Source organism: Stenella coeruleoalba (genome assembly GCF_951394435.1).
Source record: "Stenella coeruleoalba genome assembly, chromosome: 1".
In the NCBI taxonomy this organism is placed as follows: domain Eukaryota; kingdom Metazoa; phylum Chordata; class Mammalia; order Artiodactyla; family Delphinidae; genus Stenella; species Stenella coeruleoalba.
In genome coordinates this window covers 178,491,339-178,507,300 of record NC_137169.1, presented here as the reverse complement: position 1 = coordinate 178,507,300, position 15,962 = coordinate 178,491,339, and the positions used below count along the sequence as shown (strand labels likewise).

Below are 15,962 nucleotides of genomic sequence, written 5' to 3'. Positions count from 1 at the left end.
AAGGAAAGATCAAACGGAAAAGTCATGCATACACATATATATACACACAAACATATTCAAACAACTTTTTTTTTTTTTTCCCGTACGCGGGCCTCTCACTGTTGTGGCCTCTCCCATTGCGGAGCACAGGCTCCGGACACGCAGGCTCAGCGGCCATGGCTCACGGGGCCAGCCACTCCGCGGCATGTGGGATCTTCCCGGACTGGGGCACGAACCCGTGTCCCCTGCAACAGCAGGCGGACTCTCAACCACTGTGCCACCAGGGAAGCCCCAAACAACAACTCTTAATAAGAGTAGAATACTACGCAGTAATAATCAGTGAGTCAATTTATGGTCATTATATTTTCACGATTTGGTAAAATATAAAGCAAACTCCCTACTATGCTCCTATCATCTTCCCTTCCCTCCAAATCCAAGTGGTTTGGATGAAAAATTAAAATAGAATCAGTAAAAGAAAATATAGCTGGATTTCTTATGCTCGTGGAATGGAAGAACCTTTTCTAAGCATAAACTGGGGAAAATAATTACAAATATGACAGAAAAAGTACTAATTTACTTAATTTATGTAATATTTATCAATACATATCAGTTGTTAAACAATTAGAAAAATGGTTTAAGAACATGAAATAACAGTTCATAATTCACAGAAAAGAGAACTGAGATTGCCAATATACATGTTTAAATGTTCTCAACCTCATAACTAAAGAAATTCATACTAAAGCAATAGTATAGAAATGAAATACCCTTTTTTACCAATTATACTGGCAAAGATGTTTGAAGTGTAGCCATATCTCATTTTGGTGATAGTGTATAGAAACATGCACTATTGGTAGGACTTTAAATTGATGCCATCTATTATGGAGGATAAATTAGCAATATCAAAACTTTAAATGTATGTGCCCTTTGATCTAGCAGTTTCACACCTGGAAATTTAAAGCATGAATACGTGCACATGTGCTTCAAGGTATATGTACTAAGATACTTTTTGAACCTTGGTGGTGATCACCAAAAAAAAAGAGAAAAGAAAAGAGACTTAGATGGTCATCAAGGATTGGTTAAACTTCTATAGACCCATATAAGGGAATTCAGAGTGATCATTAAAAAGCGGCAATTTATATCTATATGTTCCAGTGTAGACAAAATTCCAAAATATACTCTTAAGGAAAAAAAGTATGGTAGAATCTCATTTGTATGTGTGTACATACATACACACACACACATACACACACATATATGTATATGTATAATATTTGGTTGTCTGTGTACAAAAAATTTCTGGAGGGGTCACAAAAATCATTAATAGTATTTTCCGTAGGAGATTGAGGGAGGTACCCTTATTTTTCACCTTCTGTCCTTCTGAGCTCTTGGCATTTATTACCGAAAGCATTTATTACTTTATTATTTAAGGGGAAAAAATAATTAGAGAATACCTCCTTCAACCCCATTTCAACCTCATGCCTCCCTGTAGCTGTTTCCCAGTTGTCACCCCTTCACCATCAGACTTTATGAGTTAGTCTCCACTTTCTCATATCCCATTCATTTTCTCAACTGTCTGGAGTCTCATTTTTGTCCTCGTCATTTCACTGAAACTGCTACAGTTATCTCCAATTATCTCTCAGTTCATATACCCAGTGGCTACTGTTAATATTTTAATGCACTCTATCTTCTACAGTAATGGACAACCATCCTTTTAAGAGTTCTCTTCCCTGGGCTTTTATGATACTTGAGTCTCCTGGTTTTCCTTCTGTCTTTCAGATTCTTCAGTCTCTTCTGTCAGTTTTGTAGATTTAAATGTTAGCATTTCTCAGTCTGCATGTTCTATTTCAGTATTCACATTGTCTTAGTCTGTTGAGACTACAGTAATAAAACATCATAGACTAGATAGCTTATAATCAACAGAAATTTATTTCTCACAGTCCTGGAGGCTAGGAAGTCCAAGATCAAGGTTCTGGCAGATTCAGTGTGTGGTAGGAACCTGCTTCTTGGTTCAAAAGGCTTCCTTTTCTCTGTGTCCTCAGATGGGGGAATGGGTGATGGATCTCTTTGGGGTCTATTTTATAAAGGCACTAATCCCCTTCACGAGGGCTCCACCCCCCTGACCTGATCACCTCCCAAAGGTCACACTTCCTGATACAATCACATTGGAGGTTAGCATTTCAACATACATTTTGGGGTGAGACATTCAGTCTGCGGCAAACATCTACTCCCATAGGAACCTCAAACTTGTACTAAACTTGATTTTATTTCCCCCCTTGGTTCAACCAACATTGCCCCTCACTTCCCATCTCTGTAAAGGACATTACCATCTTTCTACCCAGTGGCTCAACCTTGACTCTACCCTCTCCCTGATGCCTCCAGCATTGCAGTCATTAAGGCCTATTTACTGCCTAATTACCCCCAAATCCATCCACTTCTGTATTTCTGCTGATCTAGTTTGTGATCTTTACTCAGGTTACTATCATAACCTATGAACCAGTCTCTAAGTCTTTCATTATTTCTCTCTCCTCTGTGTACCCCTCTCTTTCTCCACTTTTTAGCCAAAGTATACTCTTGCCAAGGCACACATCTGATCATGTCATTCACCTTCCACCACCCACAACCTTTCTATGTCCATCCACTGGCCTTGTGATCAAATTGGAACACCCACATTACTACGGGTCCCATCATGGTATCTCTCAAGCCTCATTATTCCCCATGCCTCTTCTCTCAGCCCCAACACACATCCACACTGCACCAGAGCCACACTGCTGAATTCTTTTCAGTTCCTCAAACACCCCAGATTTGTATGTTCTCACTACAGGCCTTCTCACATGCTGGCCATTCCCTCTAGAATGCTCAGTACCTCCACATCCTCATAGAGCTAATTCCACTCCATCCTTTAGTTCACAACTTCACATTACTTTTAACTCCAAGAAACTTTCTTTGAATCCCCAGCTGAAGATCCAGGACCCCTACTAAGTGCCCACAGAGCCACTATTGCATCCTTTTTCCTAGATCTTATCCCATTGTATTATAATAGATTTTTAACTCACTAGATTATAAACTGTGTGTGAGTACAAGGACCTTGTCTTTCTTCTTCACCTTTGTTTCCTTGCGTCGGTATCTAGTATAGTGCCTGGCACATAATGTACACAAAGTAACTATTGAATGGATAGATGGATTCATACATATATTCATTTATTCAACCAAATAATGGCTGAAACTAATGGGAAAGCAAATAGTCATGAATTTAGGGATGATTAGAAGTAAGTGTCATTGAACTTCATCCGTGTCTAACTTCTTTTTTTTTTTTTGGCCTCGCGGCACGGCTTGTGGGATCTTAGTTCCCTGACCAGGAATTGAACCCATTCCCTTGGCAGTGAAAGCACAGAGTCTTAACCACTGGACCACCAGGGAATTCCCTCTAACTTGCTTACCCTCTTTTCACCCATACTTAATTTTACGGTAACGATGAGGCTGAAAGCCTAAATTCAGAAAAAAAAAAAAACCTAATCTTTCCACTCACTCTTACACTAGTAAGTATGTTAATTGAGTGGTTTATGAGTGTGGTTTGGTTTAGTTTCATGGTTTTTTTTTTAATTCAGTATAGTTGTGTTTACATTGAATTTGTTTAATAGGCACTAGTAGATTTTATTCCATTTGCAATTTAAGAACAAAAAAAGGTGTGTTACAATATGGTACAGTTTCTGTAAGGAGATTGTTCCCTAGTGCCTGTCATATTGGAGGCTGGTTGAGTTTTCTGCCCTTCAGAACATGTTTTAATATTTATAATCTTGTCTTCATTCTGTGCTTGTCTTAATTGTCTGTATACATGTATATGTACCAAAAATAGGTTGAATGTCGTTTTTGACCGTGATGATAAATTTCCTTACCATGAGTTTAAGTGAAAACTCAGACTGACAAACATCCTTCTTTACCATTAGCAGCTGGGTTCATTAGACTATCCTGTCAGAACAGAGGCTGAGAACAGAGAGAAGGAAGATCAGCAGTACATGTTACGTTTTCATAATAGCATTTTTTTTTTTTTTTTTTTTTTTTTTTTTTTTTTTTGCGGTACGCGGGCCTCTCACTGTTGTGGCCTCTCCTGTTGCGGAGCACAGGCTCCGGACGCGCAGGCTCAGCGGCCATGGCTCACGGGCCCAGCAGCTCCGCAGCATGTGGGATCTTCCTGGACCGGGGCACGAACCCGTGTCCCCTGCATCGGCAGGCGGACTCTCAACCACTGCGCCACCAGGGAAGCCCCATAATAGCTTTTTGTGTGAGTGGTTGTATGGTATTTTTTTAAGTAAACATAAAAACCAGTGAGTAGTATAAGCAGTAGGGACTGGCTTTAACTGCAGCAGGTAAATCAGTGCAGCTAGGGCTGTCAGGATCCTCGGGGGCACATTTTTTTTAGCACACAAGCAGAACTCTGATGAATGAGCTCTAATTTCTTTCTTTTCTTTTTTTTTTTTAATCCAGGTAGGAAAAGCTTTATATTCAGTACTATAGGAAAGGATCTGCTCTTTCAAACAGAAAACATCAGTTGGATAGTTTCACAGATACGAGGTTGAAAAACAATAAAATCTGGGGAGCAAGTAAAGCTGCCTTTTTCCCAAAGTGAAAGCTCAGATGCAACTTTTAAAAAACTGATTAGACCCTTTGTAAGTTTATTGGTAGAGTATTAGGATACTGAATATTATTAATTTCTACCTGGGAAATTTTCAAACAAGGTAAAGTGCCTTAGGAACACATACTGGTGAATACAAACGTATATTGCTGTACTCAGTTTATGGCTGAGCTGTCTTTCCAAGAACTCAGCAAAGCAGTCTAGAATCATAACTGCCACGCCAAGCAGAAATTCACCTGCACTGGAGTACAGGATTTTGTGTGGCAATAAGCATTTTTTTCAGTTATATTTTTAATTAAAAGTTTCCCACATTTGGAACTGAATCTGTAAAGATGTGGCAGATTGAGCTAGCACATCCAAGCACCACTGGTGCTTTGGGGGAAGTATGCTTTTTAAAAGATTGGATGGTTGAGCTGGGAAAAATCCAGCTGTTTTACTTAACATTGCACCAATCAGAGTTCTTTGACTCCTTTTTTTCTTCAGTGAATCCAGTGGTGTGTGTGTTGGCTCCTCACCCCCAACCCCTTCACTTTTGTCTTGTAAGATTGATTTCAGATAGTGATGTGGGTTAAAGCAATATAATATTAATTCACTGTAGTGGGTAATAGAAAGCTATTCCTGCCTTGTAGTTTCTCTCTTAAATAGGTCAGAAGCAGCAGGTAATCTTCATCAGCAAAGCAATTAGATTTTTAACCCTTAACTATCACATTGAGCCCTGAATTATTCCATGGTGTTTGGGATGATGGGGGTTGGGGAGTAGGGGTGCAGGGGTTGGGAAGAGAACCAGTAGTCAAGGGATTCACAACGTCCACTTTTGAGGTTAGGTTCCTTGATGGCCATTGTCAGATTGGACTGGGAAGCGTCGTTTTAAACTCCTGTTTTTCTCTCAATAAATCCACATTCCGCTTTCCATTAGAGAAGTAAACTGTAGTGCCATACAGAGCTGCTAAAACTCTAATTAGCAGATCTAAGAAAAATCAACTCATAGGAAGGTACAGGAGGAGGTAAACATGCTTAGAGGGGACTTGGGCTTACTAATGCTATTATATAGAAATATTTGCACAGATAATGCCTCCCCACCGCTGCCACTCCCAGGCTGCTTGATCTTCCTGTTTACTGTAATCCTGCTTCTCTGGGAATTACTTCTGTCTTCTCCAAGACACTTTCTTCCCAATACAGGAAGGGCTTGCTTATTTATTCATTAGCAATGTTGCACATATTAGCAACTTTGGTGTTCAGTTCATGGGCGTAGGTGTGTATATACACACAAACATACATAAATGCTGAACAATAGGAGACCCTGAACTATACATATTAACAGCTGAAATTTCTGTAACCAGGAAGAATTTTGAATTCTAATTCCAGGTGGCTTGGTTATGATATCTGTTTATGGCTGTATTTGGAAGTTAAACCTTCCAGATACAGCCATAAACAGATATCAACAAATGTCAAAATGACATTTGTTCAGCACTGGAAATACAGTGAATAAAATTATCCAACTCTCTCCAAAAGAAAAAAAAATGTAACTCAGATAAGTTAATGAAAATAGTACCTAGAAACATTAAACTAGGATAAGAACTGCAAAGGAAATAAAACGGATGTGAGAGAAAGATTGTACTTGCAAGGTGGGATGTGGCAAATACCTTTTAGTAGCGGGCTGGGGATCATCTAGGAAACATCTAAAGCTTCGCAGCTTCGTTCTCTAGCACAGTTAAGAGATTCTCCTCCACCCCCAGAGTTGCCTCAGTTTTTTTCCTACAGCTTTTGACTCCAGAATTGTTCATGGAAATGGGTGGAGCCTCGCTTTTCTTTCCTTTCTGTCTTAAAATGGTTACATTTGCAGAGCATGCTCCTTGAGTCCTTCAAGCTACAGCTTCTCCCAGCTGCCTTTGGCTCTAATCTCCTTATAGGTGTAGCACCATGGCAACAGGCCCAGCCTAGAGCCCAGGAACCTTGTTTCTGTTACCTGAGGGGCTGGATGCAGCCTGAGGAAGAGAAGAATATTACCTGTCCTGCAGCCTATTTGGAAGATGACTTCATGTTCTGTAATATGTGTTTCTGTTCTGCTTCTAGTGAAGACTTGAAATTACACCTGGAAAACATTTATCCAGAGATGTTATCAGTAACTAAAGGCAGCAGGGGAAACCATCTTCTGTTGGTTCTTGTCTTCTAAACACAGAGTTGTTTTCTGAGATGTAGTTCAGAAAGTGATTTGCTGTACCATGACATGTGGCACCGCTATGATTTTGGGGTGCACTGCAAGATGGCTGTACAGTTGCTTCATGTAGGTAGACATTTATTTGGTTTGAGATAAAATTAATTTATGTTTTAGAATATTTTCCTAAAGAATTTAAAACAAAAAAGTAAGCCTTATTTTGTACCTCCTATTTTAAATATGCCTTCATCTTCCCTGTTGAGAGACTCACTCCCAGAGCAGGATAGCCTTTTCCCCTACAAGCAACTCCTCCTGGGAAAAACGGGCTGGAACTGTTGTTTCATGTATTTAGAAAAGATTACAGTATCCTGTTGCCTCAACCAGGCTTCCTATGAAGCATATTGGGAAAGTTTGTATGGTAATTACATTAAAATTTGTTTTTGCATTTAGTTATTTATAGTTGATATGCTCTGTTGACAGTATATAACATGTCATTGTCTTATCCAGTAGAACAAAAGGAAATAAATGTGGAGCCATTACATTGTTATATTTTTAGGTACAAAACATTAGGTGGCTTTTGTGCATCCTTTGTATTATCAATGGTAAATATAATTATTGAATTTTTGACCATAAAAAGATTGCTGAACATTAGAACACACATTTTTGTGTGTGGAAAGAAGAATGGACTAAGGTCCTATTGCTTAAGATGTTTTTTACTGTATGGAGTTTGATTAAACAGTGTTAGAATGGAAACAGAAGGAAAAGAGCAGCCTTTCGTGCTAGTCTCCTATATCTCATTACTTTATAATTTAACTGAAAGCTACTCTGGCATTAAGTATTTTGGTTCCTTTTTAAGTTAACATGGTTATTTCAAGGAAATGAATGAAGCTGCTTATTTAATGTGTTTTACAAAAACAAATGTCTTTCCACAAGGCATTTCTTTTTATCCCCATTACTAGGTACTTCTGCTTGAAATATATGTATTTAACTCTGGGTGTTTCAGTCAATAAATACTATAATTATTGAGTAAAACTGCATAGCTATCCAGTTCTGGATTCAAGAATATTGTGTTTTATATTGTTTGGCTTCATTGATTCTTCCAAGGGGAAGGCAGTGAAGTACTAGCTCCTGTAGTGACAAGAGTCATGCTTCCCCGCATTCCTTTTTAAACAACTAGGGGACAGAATCAACCAGAATGCCTGAACAGTGTTGACAAAGGTCTGTTCTTCTAGTTTGAACATTTCTTTTGAGGGTGGGAAGTTTCTTCAAGGCATTTTACTCTTTATTCATATTTGTACAGTAAAGCATAGATAGAACCAAAAGCTTGCCAGAAAAGAATTCCATATAGAGATGGAAATCAGACCTTTGGAAAAGCAGGGTCTTGTGCTGAAAAGTTTGGCTTTGATTCTGGATTTGTGTATGTATGTTTATTCTGCCAAAGCAGAAGGAAACAGAATGAGGGTTCAGTCACTGCTATTTTGTCACTGATAATAGAGGATAAAGCTATAGCATGGAAAAAAAAAAAAGTAAAAGAAACGATATGTCTTTTGATAACACCTTTGCATAAAAAAAATGTGTAAGATAACCTTAGATGATATATATTTCTCCATCTCCAACACAGGAATGTGGATAAAAACAGTGTCTGTGGTGGAGCTTCAAGCTCCCTTGAGACTAGTAAAATTATAGTACATTTTTGTGTTTTGTTGAAAAAAGTAAGTGTGTACACACAGACACAAATATGTATGTGGCTTATCTGTGCCACATGAATATGGTCCTATTATTATTGTTACAGATTAACTGTTAATTTGCTCATTTATTTTCCTCTTAGGCATTTATACATTTGGTTAAGCCTCCATTGCATTTGACCTTTATTTTCTTGTTGGCCAAGTAATTACACTACCATAAATATCTCTTTCTACTTTTAGGTCTCGTGGGCTGCCTAAACTAAAAGAGTCACGTTCCCATGAATCCCTGCTGAGCCCATGCAGTGCAGTGGAATGTCTGGATCTTGGTAGAGGGGAGCCCGTATCAGTGAAGCCACTCCATAGCAGCATCCTTGGACAAGACTTCTGCTTTGAGGTAGAAAAGTGTAGGAAAAAGGAAGAGTAGTTAGACAACAAAGAGATTTTTCTATCCAGTATTCCTATGATCGCATTACTGTATTGATGATTTGATCATCTTAACTGGTTTTCAGTTGCTGAAAATTACCTACTTACAGGGGAAAAATTGGAAATCTGCTAATCTGATTATGTTGGTGATTAAAGTTATTAATGATGGCTTCTCATTCCTTTTGGGCTTGTCTGCTTTCAAAATAAATGAGTTCTTCTACTCAGTGCTCTGTGGTGACCTAAATGGGAAGGAAATCAAAAAAAGAGAGGATATATGTATACATATAGCTGATTCACTTCGCTGTACAGCAGAAACTAACACAACATTTTAAAACAACTATACCCCAATTTAAAATAAATAAATAAATAAATAAATGGGTTCTTAGTGCATTCTCAGCAGAGGTCACAAGATTAATAATAACTTATTGTTAGTATGTTAATTTTTTAGTATTGATAAAGATATCACACAATATGTTATTATTTTTCTCCTGAAAGCCAAACCCCCCAATTTTAATGATCCTTTTGAGGAAATTGACTAAAACCATAATTTTTCTAACTAAAACATGGGCAGTTCAAGATCTGGGACCATGTCTTATCTATCTTTGTAATCCCCAGCACTTAGCCCAGTCCCTGGCACATTGCAGGTGCCTAATTTCTTCAGTGAACAAATTGCCCTTCACCAGAAAATTATCATCATCACCTTTTGTAAGGTAATTTCCCCCTCCCAAAGTAAATGGCCAATTGGCCATTTGCAAATTTAATTTCAAAACCATCCATATACTTGTTAGTGTTATGATTTAATTAATGAGCACAAACTTACAAAGTTATTAGTGATGAGTCCTATGTTAGATATTGTAGAAGTTGAAAGATGTTTTATACCTTTTCTTATGGACCTGCACTATCCAACAGAAATACAGTGCAAGCCACATGTGTAATTTTAAATTTTATTAAACCCAAATCCTACCACTTCTAACATGGAACTAAAAATTATCAATGAAACTTTCTACATTCTTTTTTTAAAAACTGAATCTTCAAAACCTGATGTATATTTTACACTTACAGTACATCTCAGTTTGGACTAGTATTTCACATGCTCACTAGCCACATGTGGTTAATAGCTACCATATTAGACAGAATGTAACATCTGATCTGATTCACTAGGTTATAATCTGAGATTGAGTTAATATGTGAACCACTTTAGCAATTTGGACAGGTCATTTATTGGTGTTCTTTTGTATAAAAGTCACTTGAACTTTGCCATATTTGTAGAACTCAGTTCAATGGATTGTATGCCCAGCCAGGTGTTAGGTTCTAGGCATAGAGACAACATGCTTCATTTTTAAAGGACATTGATAAGAATCATCAGGCTAACCTAACTAGATGATTGGCAATCAGACTGGTTGCCTAGTAGAAGAGAAATGGGTTCCAAAGTAATTCAATACTGGTAACTCTTTTCAGTTTCACGTAGTAACCTTCTGTAACATAATGAAGGCAGTCCCAAGAAATAAGCTGTTTTAGAGACCTTCTTCCCTTTTTAGTTATTTTTATTAACTCAGAATTGAGCATATTTATTTGCAGGTAATTTTTAAAGGTTTAAGTTTAATTAAAGATTTTTAGTTTTGTTCTTTCTGAACTGTAGGCCAGTTTTAGGTTCCTGAGCTGAATTCTCAATGGCCTTTGTCTTCATACCTGCATTCTAATAGATGCTAACTAGATAACAAAACAAAAAGTGAATGTGGATGTACATATAGATATCATAAAACCAGCAAATATAATTTTGGTTGCCATGTAAGTATAATATGGGTTCATAGCATATCTCTAAATCTTTCATGATACAACTAGGAAGATAGAGACCCCAAGCCCTGCATTTCCTTTTCCTTATCTCTAATCTTTATGTTGAAGGTTACCTACTTAAGTGGAAGTAAATGCTTCAGCTGTAACTCTGCTTCAGAGAGAGATAAGTGGATGGAAAACCTTCGCAGGACAGTTCAACCAAATAAGGTAATAGTGGCTTTGAATGTCCAAAAAATGTATAACTCTATAAGCAGTAAGTTGATTGAAGGTAAATAGAGTAATAATACCTTAAATTTTATAGAACTTTTAAACACATATACGTTTTGTCCTTTTATGCTCAAAATAATCTTCTTACAGATAGTATCATGATTTTACCAGTGTGGATAAGAGCAGCGGTCCCCAACCTTTTTGGCACCAGGGACCAGTCTCATGGAAGACAATTTTTCCACGGACGGCGGGGGGCGGGGGGTGGTTTGGGATGATTAAAGTGCATTACATTTATTGTGTACTGTATTTCTATTATTATTACATTGTAATATATAGTGAAATAATTATACAACTCACCATAATGCTGATAGGAGGCGGAGTTCAGGCTGTTGTGTGAGCGATGAGGAGCGGCTGTAAATACAGAGGAAGCTTCGCTCGCTCGCCCACTGGCTCACCTCCTGCTGTGTGGCCCAGTTCCTAACAAGCCACGGACCAGTACCAGTCCGTGGCCTGGGGTTTGGGGACCCCTAGATAAGAGGACTCAGAGAAGTTAAGTCACTTGACCAAGTGAGAGGCTAGTACAAGACAGAAATGGGACTAGAACACAAGTTTCTTAATTACTTACTTATCTCTGTTTTATTTGCAGAAAGCTAATTCAGTTGCCACAAGACTGGCTATATGAGAACTTACAGGATGATATTTTTTTAACCCAAGTAAAATAAAATGTATGTGGCTCTCTAAGAGCTTTCTATTATCTTGAACAATGAGGTAGCAATCCCCTTCATTATTTTTTGACTGCCCTTAATGAAGTACATAGCATCACCTACTTTAAGAGGAAAATGTTGTCTTTCTGGGATTTCAACTCTCAAACACAACTTTGTTACTTCTTTATAGGACAATTGCAGACGAGCCGAAAACGTTCTCCGTTTATGGATTATTGAAGCCAAGGACCTTGCCCCTAAAAAGAAATATTTCTGTGAACTGTGCCTTGATGATACCCTCTTTGCTCGTACAACCAGCAAGACCAAAGCAGACAATATTTTCTGGGGTGAACATTTTGAGTTCTACAGCCTTCCACCTCTTCATAGCATCACAGTTCACATTTATAAAGATGTGGAAAAAAAGAAAAAAAAAGACAAGAATAATTATGTAGGGCTAGTCAATATCCCTACTGCCAGTGTGACTGGTCGCCAATTTGTAGAAAAGTGGTACCCAGTGAGTACACCTACACCCAACAAAGGAAAGACAGGAGGACCTTCTATTCGGATTAAATCACGTTTCCAAACTATCACCATTCTGCCTATGGAGCAATACAAAGAATTTGCAGAATTTGTCACCAGCAACTACACCATGTTGTGTTCTGTTCTTGAACCAGTAATTAGTGTGAGAAATAAAGAAGAGTTGGCCTGTGCCTTAGTGCACATTCTTCAAAGTACTGGCAGAGCCAAGGTAAGTGGAAAAGGAGGGTTGCGTTACCCAAAATCTCTTCCCTACCTTTTATGAAGAAAAAACACATGTTTACTGTGGAGATTCAAATTAGAGATATATGCTTTGCTATTGGTCAAAAAAAAAAGAATTAGGAAGGAAACCTATTAGTGGTTCTTAGATCCACTTATGAGTGGAGATTATAAAAGTAAAGAAGTAAAATGGAGACTAACAAGTATTTATTTAAAGTTTATTTGCATGAAATAGAGATACCGCAGCTAGCTCTTTATTGTCTGACAAAATAAATGGTAGGATTGGTGGATAATCCCACAATATGTTCAAGATTATTTATCTTTAGTTCTGGAGTGCATTGTATGATGGTTTTATTCCTCACTATATTTTAAATTAAGATTAACTCATGACTGTACCCAGCTAGTCACAGAAGGAGGTATTCCAGAAACATGCTGGTCATTAACAAGAGTCTTCATGAGATTAACATCTAAATTTGGAATTAAAATACCAAGGGATGTTATTTAATTGTTAGCTGTCTCATGATAACCTTATCTCAATTCATGCTGGATAGAAGTAAAAGTTCAGGAAGATAAAAGAAAGAAATATACTAATTGTATAAAGAACACTAAAGAAATGATAGAATCTTTTTTTTAATTTTTATTGGAGTATAGTTGATTTACAATGTGTTAGTTTCAGATGTAACAATTGATAGAGTCTTTGATCAGCCTGAACTGTGGTAATTATCACCTCTGTGAGGCATATTCACTTAACTAGGCTAAATCTCCATTATATTATATGCAAATTGGTCATGGTAAAATTGTATTTTAGATCTAGAGGAGTTCACAGCTAGAATAATTTATGTAGAACTGAACAATAAAATAAAGCGTTTTTAAAATTTCTTGATACAAATCAGAATATATCAAATATTCAATATTTAGTCCCTTATTTAACTGCCTTCCTACTGATTATCATTTTGGTGGTTGAATTTACTAATAATAATTTTGAGCTTTCTGGTGTTAAAAATGTGTCATTGAAATTTTGAGTCTCATCTTTGAAATTGTATGGATATGTTCTTTCTGTTCTTCATTTGCTCAAGGTTCAAGGATATATGTAGGATTTTTTAACAGCTTTATTGAGGTACAATTTACATATCATAAACTATACCCATTTAAAGTGAAAAACTCAGTGAGTTTTGACAGATTATGCACCCGTGGAAACCACAGCAGTCAAGATACAGAATGTTACCATCACCCCCAAGTTTCTTCCTGACCCTTAGCACAAGAGTTTTAGTAGTGACTCCTAAGTCTACGACTCTTTTACAGTGTTGATCTACCCTGGAATAAATCCCGTTCATGTTTAAAATGCTTAATTTTAAAATAAAAGTAAATCAACAACTTTGAAATATCCAGTGAATATATAACATTCAAAATACAGGATGTTTTCAAATTGAACAGTAAACAATGAACTTTAAATCAAGTTCCTTAGACTGATGAGAAATGAAGCAGTTGTTTCTTAAGGGCTTTATTTCTCCTTATGCCTTCGTTCGCTATGGATGGTTGGATGGATGGATGGATGGATGGATGGATGGATGGGGATACATACATACATACATACAAACAAATATAATCAGCCTAGAAAATGAGTTCAGATGTTTAGTTCAAGAAATGTCATGTTGATACTATAGACCAATTTGTAACAATTATATATTGAATGCCTAATATGTGTCAGAAGCAGTTAAATGCTGGAAATATAGAGGTGAATAAAAATAGACACTGTCTTTGGTCTCATGGGACTCACAGTCTTCTGGGGAAAACAGATGTTAATCAAATAATTACGGAAATGTGTGATTACTGCGAAAAGTGCAGATTTTTAAAAAGTTATATTGTGCTGTGAGAATGTGTATTAAGGGGACCTGACTAGTGGAGTTCAGGGGCAGTGTTGGTAAGAGAAGGCTTCACTGAAGAAAGATGTGCAAACTAAAATCCAAAGGATCTGAGGAATTAACTCCATAGCAGTGAGGGCTGAGCAAGGGTGGGAGTGAAGCAGAACTGAGAACAGCATTTGCAGAAATCTCTGTGGTGAATAGACAACATTGTTATTAGAAAGGGCTTGATGTATTCAAGGACCTACCGAAAAAAAAAGGCCCTTGAGACTGGAGCAATACAGAGAGAATGGTATGAGATGAGGCTGGGAAGATAGACAGAAAGCAGAAAATATAGAGACTTGCAGGCCACATTCAGAACTACAGTCTATATCAAAAGTGCGATGAAAAACCTTTGAAGGAATTTTTAACTTAGGATTGGTGACACCTAAAATTTTATCCTGACTGACTTTTTTCTTTCAAATGAATCTGGTAGCTTTAGTTTTAAAGCAGCATTCCCAGGATGTTTGATATTTCATCAGTCTCTCCTAATGTATATTATTTATTCAGTTGCTTTCTGCCTAACTGAACATTATTCTACCAGGATTTTCTGACTGACTTGGTGATGTCTGAGGTGGATCGTTGTGGAGAGCATGATGTCTTGATCTTCAGAGAGAACACCATTGCCACCAAATCCATTGAGGAATACCTCAAGTTGGTGGGACAACAGTATCTTCATGATGCATTGGGTATGGAGAAGAAAAACATCTGTTTTCTTTCCCTTTTGATTTTTAGACCCTCATGAAACAACCAAATGGAACTCAAATTCTGCATGTTATCTGGTTCTAGCTGATTAAAGTGTGAAAGTTGGAGTTTCAGCTGTAAGAAGTCTCTGCAATACTCAGCAGGGGAGGAACAGCAGATTGATTTCTTACACTATGTACCGAAAGAGAAAGTTCATCAGCATAGGCAGCTACCCCCATGCCCTCAAGTCCCTGAGATTCTGAGAGACACAGTAATGTTAGTAATGAGATGTCATTTCTAGTTGACTTGTCTTCCCCAAAGTGTTGGGTATTTATATCATGATATAAATACATTACCTAAGTCTTGAAAGTGTTAGCATTTGTTATTATGCATCAAAAATGGAGAAACTCCTTCCAATTCCCATAACTCCCAATTTCTGCCTTCCAGACCTACAGAATTTTTCACAACTAATCTTTGTCCAATCAGTAGTTCTCAATGACTAGGCCACCCACTTGCAGCTCCATATTTGGTCGTGAAATTCAGGTGTTAACCACTGGAGTAAGGCACTGTGCTCGACACTTTGATATACATTCTGATAAAGCAGACATGAGTTCCTTGAAGAACAGTGTCATTTTTTTTATCCCCATATCCCCAGTACTTCATATAGAATGTAGAGCAGCACCATCCTAAAGAAACATAATGTGAGTCACATGTGAGTAATTTAAATTTTCTAGCAGTCACAGTGTAAAAACGGTAAAGAGAAACAGGTAAATTTAATTTTGATAACATTTTATTTAACCCAGTATATCCAAATATTATTTAATATGTTATCAATATAAGAATTATTAATGAAGTATTTTACTTTTTTATCCTAACTCTTGAAATTGTGTGCATTTTATATTTATTACACGTTCAGTTTGCACTAGCCAAATTTCAAGTGCTCAGCAGTCACATGAGACTATCAAGAATAGACAATAAGGTATGAATGAATGGATAAATGTTTGCCCTTAGAGAGCTTACAATATAGATAGATAAGAAAGATAAGGA

The 15,962-nt window shown here is 37.3% G+C and overlaps 1 protein-coding gene across 6 annotated transcripts in view; it reads left to right on the top strand.

Annotated features, from left to right (window-relative positions):
* RASAL2 (RAS protein activator like 2) overlaps positions 1-15,962 on the top strand; it is a 387,706-nt gene that overhangs the window by 336,952 nt on the left and 34,792 nt on the right. For all 6 annotated transcript variants that reach the window (XM_079903334.1, XM_079903335.1, XM_079903333.1 and 3 more), the window contains 4 exons: positions 8,690-8,843; positions 10,775-10,873; positions 11,768-12,322; positions 14,776-14,920. In XM_079903334.1, coding sequence (XP_079759460.1) covers positions 8,690-8,843; positions 10,775-10,873; positions 11,768-12,322; positions 14,776-14,920 — 953 coding nt within the window. The remainder of the gene's footprint in view (positions 1-8,689; positions 8,844-10,774; positions 10,874-11,767; positions 12,323-14,775; positions 14,921-15,962) is intronic.